Below are 12,329 nucleotides of genomic sequence, written 5' to 3'. Positions count from 1 at the left end.
CTGCAAAAGAAAGGAAGACAAAATCAGCAGCTCAAGTAGAAGCCTGTTCTCAGTGTGGTCTTCTGTCTCATCGACACGAGCAAGAATTAAATGCTGCCTTCTCTTTGAGGTCTACTGCACCGTTCATTCAGCCCTGAGACACAAAGCTTACTTTTTAAGAAGCTTTTTATAATTTATTTATTTCTGGCCGTACCGGGTCTTTGCTGGTGTGTGGGCTTTCCTCCAGCTGCCGAGACTGGGGGCTACTCTCTGGCTGCAGTGCGCGGGTTTCTCATTGCTGTGGCTTCTCTTGTTGCGGAGCAGGGGCTCTAGCGTGCACAGGCTTCAGCACTCGCAGTTTCCAGGCTTTACAACACAGGCTCAGTACTTGGCACACAGGCTTAGCTGCTCTGTGGCATGTGGGGTCTTCCCGGATCAGGGATCAAACCCGTGTCTCCTGCACCGGCAGGCAGAGTCTCTACCACAGAGCTACCAGGGAAGCCCGGACAAAGCTTACTTGTATGTCACACACTTAAATGGGGGACATTCACATAAGGAAGAACCTGCCAAGAGACGCATCTTCCACAGGAAAACTCTTCATGAATTAGTCGTTCTTAGTCTCTTAAAGGTTAAAGGTGAAGAGCTGGACATCAGGTAGAGATGCTATCAGGTCTCCCCCTGGTACATCTCCATCCCATCTCGGTGGTAGAACTGGGAGGGTCGAGATGGTACCTGTGTCGGTAAGGGACAGACTAAGTCCAACCAGGAAGGAAAAGCTTTTGGTGTAAAGTCTGTCTACACCCCCATCTAGAGCAGGGAGGGACACCTCCGGTAGAAAAATGGCACTGGTCGCTTTTTTCTCTCTAACAGATGAGAGCTAACAATTCCAGCCTCACTCCTTTGAACTGTACCCTGAAACTGGGATAGATCTGACCCCGAGGGCTTAAAGACACACCTGGTCTTCCTATGGGACACTGCATGGCTACAGCAGTCACTGCAGGACGGCGAATGGTGGCCGGTTGGAGGGTCTCTTAAGTATAATACTGTTTTACAATTAGACTGGTTCTGTAAGGAACAAGGGAATCGAGTAGAAGTAGCATATGTGTGGAGAAGGAAATGGCACCCCACTCCAGTACTCTTGCCTGGAAAATCCCATGGACGGAGGAGCCTGGTAGGCTGCAGTCGATGGGGTCACTGAGAGTTGGACACAGCTGAGCGACTTCCCTTTCACTTTTCACTTTCCTGCATTGGAGAAGGAAACAGCAACCCACTGCAGTGTTCTTGGCTGGAGAATCCCAGGGACAGGGGAGCCTGGTGGGCTCTCGTCTATGGGGTCGCACAGAGTTGGATATGACTGAAGCAACTTAGCAGCAGTCTCTTAAAGCTCTAATTCACAATTCCCCTGGTGGTTCAGTGACTAAGACTCCAAGCTCCCAATACAGGGGCCTGGGTTCAATCCCTGGTCAGGAAACTGGATCCCACATGCCACAACTAGTAAGACCAAGCACAGCCAAATTAATAATAATAAAGCTCTAGTTCAAAGTCTATGACCCATTAGAAGAAGCAATCATAATGTTTATCTCTACTCTCCAATGTTCTGTTACTGTTTTCTAAACATGCTATACAAACCAAAATGTTTATAAAGAAACAGTATAGGTACAAATTTGATTATAAATCTTATAATAAAGTCAATGAGACAAATATACATATATATGAAATAGTTGTATGTATGAGTTACTGTTAAATATATATGTGTGTGTGGTATCGTGGTTTAATTGCTAAGTCGTGTCTGACTCTTGTGACCTCATGGACTGTAGCCCACCAGACTCCTCTGTTCATGGACTTTTCCAGATAAGACTACTGGAATGGTTAGCCATTTCCTTCTCAGGGTATCTTCCTGACCCAGGGATCAAACCCAGGTCTCCTGCATTTTAGGTGTATTTTTTTTTTTTACCAACTGAGCCACCAGGGAAGCCCATTTAATGAGTTACTATTAAATATACATATGAATTATTATGCCTCCTGATAGCCTTTATTTCATAACCAAACAGGCACTTCTGGATTGAGCTCTGAGCAAAACGTAACCACAGAATTGTTTTTAATATTCCCGGAACTGAAACCAAGATACCCAGGTCTCCCTGCTTCTCCTCCATCCCCACTCCAGAAGCAAGCAGAATCCAAACTGGGGACCAGGAAGGGTGGCTCCGGGCTCACCTTAGCTCAGGGTGAGAGATGAAGAATGGCACTAAGGTCAAAGTGTATGGTGCAGCCCACATCACCGTGCAGAAGGCACCCACCTCCCCTCCAAGGGAAGACGGCACAAGTGTTGGACAACACAACCTTCTGTATGGTTCATACTCTCTTTTCTCTCCTCACTTTACTGAATAGGGAGACACTGAGTAGCAGGCTTAATGGGGAAGCCTCAGCATAAAGGGGCTTCCCTGGTCGCTCAGACGGTGAAGAATCCGCCTGCAATGGAAGAGACCCAGGTTCGATCCCTGGGTTGGGAAGATTCCCCTGGAGAAGGGAATGGTTACCCACTCCAGTATTCTTGCCTAGAGAGTCCCATGGACAGAGGAGCCTGGCGGGCTACAGTCCATGGGGATGCAAGGAGCTGGACACAACTGAGTGACTAATGCTTTCACTTTCAGCATAAAAATACCTCCCACATAGGACCTAAAATCCTCCGCGGCGGGAAGACAAGCGGTCTCCCAAAGGTGTTCACCTTTCGGTTCCTGAAGCCCATGACTATGCAGCTTACACGGCGGCAGGGACCCTGCAGATGCGACTGAGTGAGGGACCTGGAGGAGTGCAGAGACGATGCTGAATTGTTCCTGGCGGGTTCAACCTCATCACAAAGGTCCTTCCAGCAGAGAGCTGCTCTGGGCTGTGGTCAGAGTGGGGTAATAAATTATGGAAGAAGGGTCAGAGGTCAACTCTGCTAGCCTGGAAGATGGAGGAAGGGGCCAGAGCCAAGGAACACCAGTAGCCCTTCAAGCCCAGAGAAGGGGAGGAAATGGACTCCCCTTCAGAGCCTCCAGCAAGGAATCAAGTCTTGCCATCACTTTGATCACAGCCTGGTGGGACCTCTGAGGGATTTCTAATCCCCAGACTGTACGATAATAAATTTCTGCTGTTTTTAAGCCATGACAATCATGCAATGTGTTACAATTAGAGAAAAATTTGGGTTAATAGCAAAAGCACCTAGAAAAAGGGTAATTCACACTGTCATCAAGGTAGCCTAATCACCTTGCTTTCTGAATCTGAGCTACAAAACAGAGGAGCAGCAGAGATTATAATAGAGCGGAGGGTGAGGAATGCCTGAGGGTGACTTTTGACTGAAAGCATTTTCCTGGGTTTGGAAAAGATAGAACTCACACGAGACACAGCCACCAAGAGACACGGAAAGAAAGGAAAATTGATAGAAACAATACAAAAGACACTTCGCCTGACCCTAAATCCGCCGAGACCTGGCCCTGTCCCCTCCCCTGCCTCCAGGACAGGTGAGCGGGCACAGCAGGAGGAGCTATACACTCTCAGTCACAAGCCCGCACCATCCCCTCTTGGCTCCATCGTCCAAACACAGGGGAGACGAGCCATTTGCACTTAGCGATGCTTCACAGACCTGAAGCCTGGTCATAACTGAAATACAACGGAATATTACTCATCCATAAGAGGAACAAAACTGGGTCCTCTGGAGTGATGTGGATGAACCCAGAGTCTGTCATACAGAGCGGAGTAAGTCAGAAAGAGGAAAACAAACACTGTATATTAACACATGTACATGGAATCTAGAAAGATGGTGCTGATGGACCTATCTGCAGGGCAAGAATAGAGGAGCAGACGTAGAGAACAGACTTGTGGACACAGAGGGGGAAGGAGAGGGAGAGACGAATGAGACAGGAGCACTGAAATAGACCCACTACTATGTGTAAAAACAGGTAGCTAGTGGGAATGTGCTGTGTAACACAGGCGCTCAGCTCGGTGATCTGATAACCTAGGGGGTGGGATGCTGGGGGAGAGGAAGGAGGCTGAAGAGGGAGGGGATGTATGCACTCATGTGGCTGATTCACTCTGCTGTGCAGCAGAAACTAACATAACACTGTAAAGCAACTACACTCCAATAAAAACAAAACCCTATGAGAAGCCATAATGGAAAAGAACACTAATCAAAGAGTGCACACACAGGTATAACTGAATCGCTTTGCTGTATCACAGATTAACAACACTGTAAGTCTACTCTGCTGCTGCTCCTGCTAAGTCGCTTCAGTCGTGTCCAACTCTGTGCGACCCCATAGACGGCAGCCCACCAGGCTCCCCCGTCCCTGGGATTCTCCAGCCAAGAACACTGGAGTGGGTTGCCATTTCCTTCTCCAGTGCAGGAAAGTGAAAAGTCAAACTGAAGTCGCTCAGTCGTGTCCGACTCTTGGCGACCCCATGGACTGCAGCCCACCAGGCTCCTCCGTCCATGGGATTTTCCAGGCAAGAGTACTGGAGTGGGGTGCCATTGCCTTCTCTGGTAAATCTACTATACTTCAATAAAAATAAATAACTAAGAAAAAGAAAGAAAACTCAGCATCACTGGAGCACTCCTGGGAGCAGAGAGAAAGCCTGTGAAGATGGACAGAGGACAGGGAACACCTCTAAGTTAATGACAGAGAATTTCCTCATTTACTCAACGCCTGTTCAGTAGGGGTAAGGCAGGATTAGGTACAAAATGCAGAGTCTATCCTGCTGATAGACGACAATTACCAAACCTTCTGATGCTGGTGAGAGAAGTACAAAAGAGACAGCCAACCAGAATAAACCAATCTCTGACAGAAAACAAATTACCTTCGCATAATATTTATCAGAAAGCATTTATCATTTTTGCTCCACAAGGCACATGCTACTCTACCAGGTGTCTCTCTGGGCTGTTGATAAATCAAACGGTTCATAAACAGCCGTAATGGAGTCGGCAGCAGAGCAGGCACTGCCAAGCTTTGCTGGGGTGTGATGTGTCTCAGCACACGATGGCAGGAAGTATCACCGCTATGAAATATCAGCACAGCATACCTGAGGCTCAGGTTCTCACTGACCCACAATGGCTTAGAATCTGCTCTTTCATGGGATCCTGAAGTGATGCGAACCAGGACACAGACTGCTGATAAACTGAATCGCGCAGCATGCCAAGTTCCTCGCACTCTGGGCCTTCCACCTGGTCAAGGAAGAGAGACAGCCTTTTCAGCGATTCATTAGCACACTTGTGTGTCCATTACACAGTGACCACGGCCACGTCTGTTGAGCAGATTCCTGGCATTAGCACTTCAGTGATTCATCAGCATTTCAATAAACGGACAGGTGGCGCTACTGGTAAAGAATCTGCCTGCCAACGCAGGAGATGTGGGTTCCATCCCTGGGTCGGCAAGATGCCCTGGAGAAGGAAATGGCAACCCACTCCACTACTCTTGCCTGGGAAATTCCATGGACAGAGGAGCCTGGCAGCTGCAGTCCTCGGGGTGCAAAGATCGGACAGGACGGAGCACACACACACAGGTACACAAGCTCAACGTAGAAGTCTGCACTGTTACACAGCGGTGCCCGGTCTATCCCATGTCCATCGGCAACACCCAGATGCTTCTCTCACTATCTTAATAGAAAAATGCATCTGAAATTATCAGGAATCATTTTTAATGGCTACATGCAATCCTACACTTGAAATATACCATAACTTATTCAACCATTCACATAAGACGTATTAATAAGATGACACAAATAATACTGAGTAATTATGCAAAGTGGTTTTTTTCATATGTGCTTGAGAAGGGGCTCTCATTGCCTCAGGACAGATTCCCAGAAGCAGAATTACCAAGTCAAAGAGTGTTGTTTAGTTGCTTGGTACGTATCTGACTCTTTGTGACCCATGGATTATAGCCCACCAGGCTCCTCTGTCTATGGGATTTTCAGGCAAGAATACTGGAGTGGGTTGCCATTTCCTTCTCCAGAGGATCTTTCCAATTCAGGAATGGAACTCTTGTCTTCTGCACCGGTAGGCGGATTCTTTACCACTGAGCCACCAGGGAAGTTCAAGTCAAAGAGTTACAGCAGTTTAAAACCTGTATCTCATGCCACCAAACTATACTTTAAAAGATATGCTACGGCAACAGTGCACTCGCAGCCTGAGCCTGATGCCGGGGAGATCCTACGGCTTTAGAAGGACTCACCTGCTGCCTGGGCCCCTCTCACTGCCCAAGGCTCCGTCCTACGTAGGGACACTGAGCAGAAACAGCTCCAGGGGGCCCGGCTTTGTTCTGGCTTCATCCCTGCCTCTCATGTGGGAATGCTAGCCAGTTGTTCAGTTGCCTTAGGGTAGAACTTCCTCATCTGTAAAACAGGAGTAAACTACTAACGTCCTTTCTGACTGCAAGACTATAGCATTTATGAAAACTGGGGTAGACTCTGGAATTAGACTATAACACACAACCATTCTTAATTTGATTAAAAAGCGAAGACATCATTTTGCCAACAAAGATCTACACAGTCAAAGTTATGGTTTTTCCAGTAGTCATGTACAGATGTGAGCTGGACCATAAAGAAGGCTGAGCGCCAAAGCATTGATGCTTTCAAACTGTGCAGTTGGAGAAGACTCTTGAGAGTTCCCTGGACAGCAAGATCAAACAAGTCAATCCTAAAGGAAATCAACCCTGAATCCTGTTTGGAAGGACTGATGCTAAAGCTTAAGTTCCAATACTTTGGCCACCTGATGTGAAGAGCCAACTTACTGAAAAAGACTCTGATGCTGGAATAGACTGAAGGCAGGAGGAGAAGGGGATGACAGAGGATGAGACGGTTGGATGGCACCACTGATTCAATGGACATGAACTTGGACGAGTTCCAGGAGATGGTGAGGGACAGAGAAGACTGGTGTGCTGCAGTCCATGGGGTTGAAAAGAGTCGGACACGACTTAGCGACTAAACAACAACAGCAACAACAGAAGAGGAGCCCCGAGAGCTGCCACACTCAGCCATCATCTTCCAACCAGTTCCCCGTGCCCCGGACCTCGCCGTTCACCTGGCTGCATTCTGCCCTCTGGCCCGTGAGGCCCGGTGCCCACAGGGAAAGAGCGGCTGGAGAGGGGACGGGGCTGGCCCTGCAGGTGTGACTACCCACCCTTTCATCTTCTGAGTATTCAATGGCTGCCTGTTGTAGCCGTCTCCGTGACGGTGGTTCAAAACCCGGAAGCAGCTGATCCCCACGGCGTCAATGAGAGAGCCGCCATCGGGGAATGTCCTGACGTCCTTGACTGCCAGCATGCAGCCGTACTCTGAGATCCTGGCAGGACAGGTGGGAGAGACAGTCAAGAATCAGCAGCTGTGATGTTCAAGGGGAAGGAGTGGGAGCCGAGACTAGAATGAAAGGTGGAATCACAACACAGATGTCCCCAGGCTTATACTTCATTGTGTAATAGGAGCCACTAGGGATTACCAACATCATCTTAAGTTGTTCTCTAACAAAAACGAAAAATGATGCATTTAATTATAAGCCCCCTCCTCTTTTCAATCTTTTGGCTGCACCACACAGCATGTTCACAATTACACAGTGTTAGTCGCTCAGTCCTGTCCAACTCTTTGTGACCCCACGGACTGGACCGCCAGGCTCCTCTGTTCATGGGATTTTCCAGGCAAGAATACTGGAGTGAGCAGCTGTTCCCTTCTCCAGGGGAATATTGCCAACCCAGGGATCAAAACCAGACCTCCACGTTGCAAACAGATTACTTACGATTTGAGCCACCAGGGAAGCCCCGCCACTCAGCATGCGGGATCTTGTTTCCCCAACCAGGAATCAAACCCGTATCCCCTGCATTGGAAGCATGGGGTCTTAACCACTGCGAAGTCCCCAGAACCTTCTCTTTGAATACTGGTAACTCTTACCCTGCATGCTCAGCAGATAAACACAGGCCACTCCGTTTGGCACCTGTTTCCAGACATCTTCGTATCATAAGCCGATAGCGGGGCTCAAAGACGTGGAGCAGGCAGGGCATAGTGGGGAAGGCTATGGCGCACACAAAGATGGGCACATCTCTGGTCAGACTGTGGGGTAAGAGGAATGTTAACTAGATGCGGGAGCTCACAGACAAGAAGGGCGTGACAGCCGCGGTTCTCTTAATGACAAAACCCTTGGGCTTGCCTAAGCCTTAGGTGGGAAAAGAAAGTCAACAGTCACAGCATGAGAAGCGCTCAGCAAGCCCTCTTATTTAATCTAATGAGAGAACTTAAGATCACTATGAACACATTCTCATGACCTTGAGGGCACAGCACTAAGTGACGTACGTCAGACAGAGAAAGAAAGAAACTATATGACCTCATTTAAATATGGTATCTAAAAACAAACACAACCAAGTTCACAGATACAGAGGACAGACAGGGTTACCAGGAGAGAGAGAGAGAGAGAGAGTGAGTGTGTGTGTGTCTGTGTGTGTGTATCTGTGTGTGCAATGGGTGAAGGGGGTCAAAAACCACGAAGTTTCAGTTATAAAATAAACAAGTCCTGGAGATGCAATGCCCAGCATGGTGACCATAGTTAATAATACTGTATCGCATATTTTAAAGTTGCTGAGAATAAATCTTAAAAAGCTCTTATCACAATAAAAATATTCTGTCTGGAGACAGATGTTAACTTAGATTTACTATGGTGATCATTTCACCAAATTCACAAATGTCAAGTCACTCTGTTGTACACCTGAAACTAGTATAATGTTAAACGTCGGTTACATCACAAGAGAAATAAATGAGAAAAAACTCTGATGAAAGCAAAAATGACAGACGTCAAAAGTAATGCGTTCTACTAATAAATAAAAAAGTCTAGAAGAATGATAAGATCTCAATACAGGGTACTACAACACAAAACTTTAATCACTTTAAAAGAAGAAAAAAACTGTCAAACCTATTTTGAGGGGGAAAAAGCCTGTTTTCAAATACCTTCTGTTTTGAGTGAACTGTGCCTTTTCAGTTCTGAAAAATTCAGTATTGCTTATTTAGATATAAAAAGCAGCCATATGATTTTGTCAAAACACGCTTTGGGAATATTTCTTACAACCTTCTTCAATTAAATTCCATAAACTCTTTGCAATTAATTTTTTTCTTTTTTGAGGCCAATTTGTCTGCCAAAGAGGGGGAAAAATAACTGAGATAGAGCTGTGAGGTTAGCCAGGATTTCCTTCTTGTAACCGCAACCCAGCACGAAGCACCTAGAGCGCGAGGACTTACTGTGGCAGCTCCGTCATTCCGTCATCGCAGCTTCTCTCTGTCAGAGAACGCATCTGAGAAACACCGAAATACTAATTCTTCGGCCAGAGTGGTTGTATTAAATTTTCTGCTTGCTAACAACTGTAACAAAACAAAGTTAACTAACAATGCCATTTTCCAAGATTTCTCTTTTTTTGACGTGGACCATTTTTAAAGTCTTTATTGAGTCTGTAAAAATATTGTTTCTGTTTTACATTTTGGTTTTTTGTCTGCAAGACATGCCAGATCTTAGCTCCTTAGCCAGGGATGGAACCCACACACTCTGGAGGGGAAGGTGAAGTCTTAACCACTGCACCACCGAAGGAAGTCCTATGGTAATCAGTTCTTAAGGGAAAAGAGCTCTCTTTCCTAGGGAGCTGGGGTCTCAGAAGACAAAAGGGACTGAGGAGAGAGAGACGGACGGTCGGCCCGTGAGGAAGGGGCGGGCTGTCCCTCCCCCAGGAAAGCAGCTCAGGAGACAGGGTTTGCCTGGAGGAAGGAAGAGGCAATTCCCATCTTGCTGGCGTCTACACTCCATGGAGAATCAGGTCAGGGAGGGTAGACGGAGTGAGTAGCAGGTGGTGGAACACAAGAGAAATACCAAAGAGTCGCCCTGGAGAGTGAAATGCTGAAGCTACCAGAGCAGCACAGCAAAAATGACTAATGGTGTTTCAAGTCTCAGATTTAAGACTGTGAATTTCTTTAATCCTCCCTACTTTGTGGGCCCTTTCCCAATAAAATCTCTTGCTTTGTCAGCACGTGTGTCTCCTCGGACAATTCATTTCCGAGTGTTAAACAAGAGCCCAGTTTCGGGCCCTGGAAGGGGTCCCTCTTCCTCCAACAAATGGTGGCTCTGGCGGAGACCCTTCTTCACTGAGACTGACATCCTGACCACTCGGGGTACTAAGGGGCCAGCTTGCCTGCCGATGGACCAGACCCAGCAGCTGCAATTGGGACCCTTTTGTCCCTGGTCTCCTCTTGATGTGGACAACTGGCCAGAGTGCCCTGACCGGTAAGGAACAAGAGACTTTATTGACCTCTCTCCCCTTCCCTCTCTCTTTCCTCTCCTTAACTCTTCCTATCCTTCCCTGTTTTTCTAGTCCCCCGGTCCTGGACGCAGCAATCTGGTTGAAGGGCCCTCAGCCTGAGCTGAGGATTGGAGACTGATTACCTCCTCTTGGCAGAGAACTCGAATTCTGCTTCTGGTCTGGTCTAATTTCTGACAGGGCCAAGTTCCAGTCCTCCCTTCTCTGGAGGCCCAGGGAAAAGTCCCATAACGCCTGGGCATCTGTAGGTGGCAGGAGACGTCTGTAAGGCCACCCTTTCGCCCCCTTCTTCCGCCTCCTCCCCCTTCTTCTTTCAACCTGGCTTCCTTTCCTCCCTTGAAATCTCTGATGTTAGTACTTGGATTCTTGTATTTAAGGCCTTCCCTGGTGGTGCAGAGGTTAAAGCGTCTGCCTGCAATGTGGGAGACCTGGGTTTGATCCCTGGGTCGGGAAGATCCCCTGGAGAAGGAAATGGCAACCCACTCCAGTACTCTTGCCTGGAGAATCCCATGGACAGAGGAGATTGATGGGCTACAGTCCACGGGTCGCAAAGAGTCAGACACAACTGAGCGACTTCACTTCACTATACAGACACACACAAAAGCAAAAAGAGCTGACTTTGTCAGGACTGAGAATGGGAGCTAAGGGACCAAGGAATTAAAAGCTGCATGTGAAGGGAAAGGAGGTGGAGGGCAAATTTTAGAAGTGCCCGGATTTGTCATTTCCACAGAAATACTTACTTCTGCACAAGGGACAATGCAGGGCATGGTCCAGGCAGCGCTCGAGGCATTTCAGGCAAAACGTGTCCACAGGGCGAGGTCACAGGTTCAAAGAGCAACCTGCAGAAACATCTGGGTTTTCAGCAAGACATGTCCACAACAGACTTTCAAAGAATCCATTCATTTTATAAGAACTCTAGAAACCACTTATACCCATTTTCCATTTTTATCTTATCAGATTTTTATAAAATAAAGCAATTGTTATTGAGGTGTACGTAATTTCTCTGACAACAGGAGACACAGAGGTAAAGAGCAGACTTTCTGACTCAGTGGGAGAAGGAAAGCGTGGGATGATTTGAGAGAACAGCACTGAAACACATACATTATCGATGCAGAACAGATGACCAGTGGAAGTTTGACGCGTGAAGCAGGACAACCTGGAGGAATGAGGTGGGGAGGGAGTTGGGAGGGGGTTTCAGGATGGAGGAGACACAGGTGTACTTATGGCCAACTAGACAGATGGGTGGCAAAAACCATCACAATATTGCAATTATCCTCCAATTAAAACAAACACTTTTTAAAAAGCCCATTACGTTTAGGATACAAAGTTCAGAAAGGCTGGATTTTTCACAGTGGCATAGATGCTATGTCACCATACCTCATACAAAGGGCACACTCAAAGTCAGCCACCTCTATGGGGAGTTCTTCACTTTCTCCTGTGTTACAGTTCACATTTCTTTGGGGTAAGGAGTTGGCCTCTGAAAAAATTTAAATGCTATAATTAACACTTGCACATCTGGGTAAAAGAAAGCAATAAAAAGTATTTCCTCTGGCTAAAGTGTGTTACAGGCTTCTCTGGTGCCTCAGATGGTAAAGAACATGCCCACAATGTGGGAGATTCAGGTTCAATCCCTGGGTCAGGAAGATCCCCTGGAGAAGAGCTATCCACTACAGTATTCTTGCCTGGAGAATTCCATGGACAGAGGAGCCTGGTGGGCTACAGTCCACTGGGTCACAAAGAGCTGGACATGACTGAAGCGACAGAGCACGCACGCAGGGACACATTTAGATGAGTTTTAAATGTCCTTGACAGTTCCGGGCCCCCCAAGGATGCCAAGATCCCTGACGCTGGATGGAGTCCCTTACAGAAAATGGTGTGGTGTTTGTGAATAACCTAAGCACACCGTCCCACACACAGACACAGCCCAGAGGCATCTCGGGGTCCATTCCAGTCCACCGCAATAAAGCCAACACTGCAATAAACTGAGTCATACAAACTGTTTTTGGTTTCTCAGTGCATGTGAAATTTACATTTGGCCTT

At 47.3% G+C, this 12,329-nt stretch overlaps 1 protein-coding gene across 1 annotated transcript in view; it reads right to left on the bottom strand.

The window, feature by feature from the left end:
• Nucleotides 1-12,329, bottom strand: part of LONRF2 (LON peptidase N-terminal domain and ring finger 2) — a 75,057-nt gene that overhangs the window by 49,084 nt on the left and 13,644 nt on the right. Inside the window, 10 exon segments of the mRNA XM_027967056.3 lie at nucleotides 5,035-5,050; nucleotides 5,052-5,176; nucleotides 7,130-7,161; nucleotides 7,164-7,291; nucleotides 7,891-8,049; nucleotides 9,226-9,252; nucleotides 9,254-9,365; nucleotides 11,018-11,091; nucleotides 11,093-11,128; nucleotides 11,667-11,766. Of these exon segments, the coding sequence (XP_027822857.2) occupies nucleotides 5,035-5,050; nucleotides 5,052-5,176; nucleotides 7,130-7,161; nucleotides 7,164-7,291; nucleotides 7,891-8,049; nucleotides 9,226-9,252; nucleotides 9,254-9,365; nucleotides 11,018-11,091; nucleotides 11,093-11,128; nucleotides 11,667-11,766 (809 nt within the window).

The sequence above is a fragment of the Ovis aries genome, chromosome 3 (genome assembly GCF_016772045.2).
Source record: "Ovis aries strain OAR_USU_Benz2616 breed Rambouillet chromosome 3, ARS-UI_Ramb_v3.0, whole genome shotgun sequence".
Lineage (NCBI taxonomy): Eukaryota > Metazoa > Chordata > Mammalia > Artiodactyla > Bovidae > Ovis > Ovis aries.
Note: the sequence above shows the minus strand (reverse complement) of the source record. Positions and strands in the feature narration are given on the sequence as shown.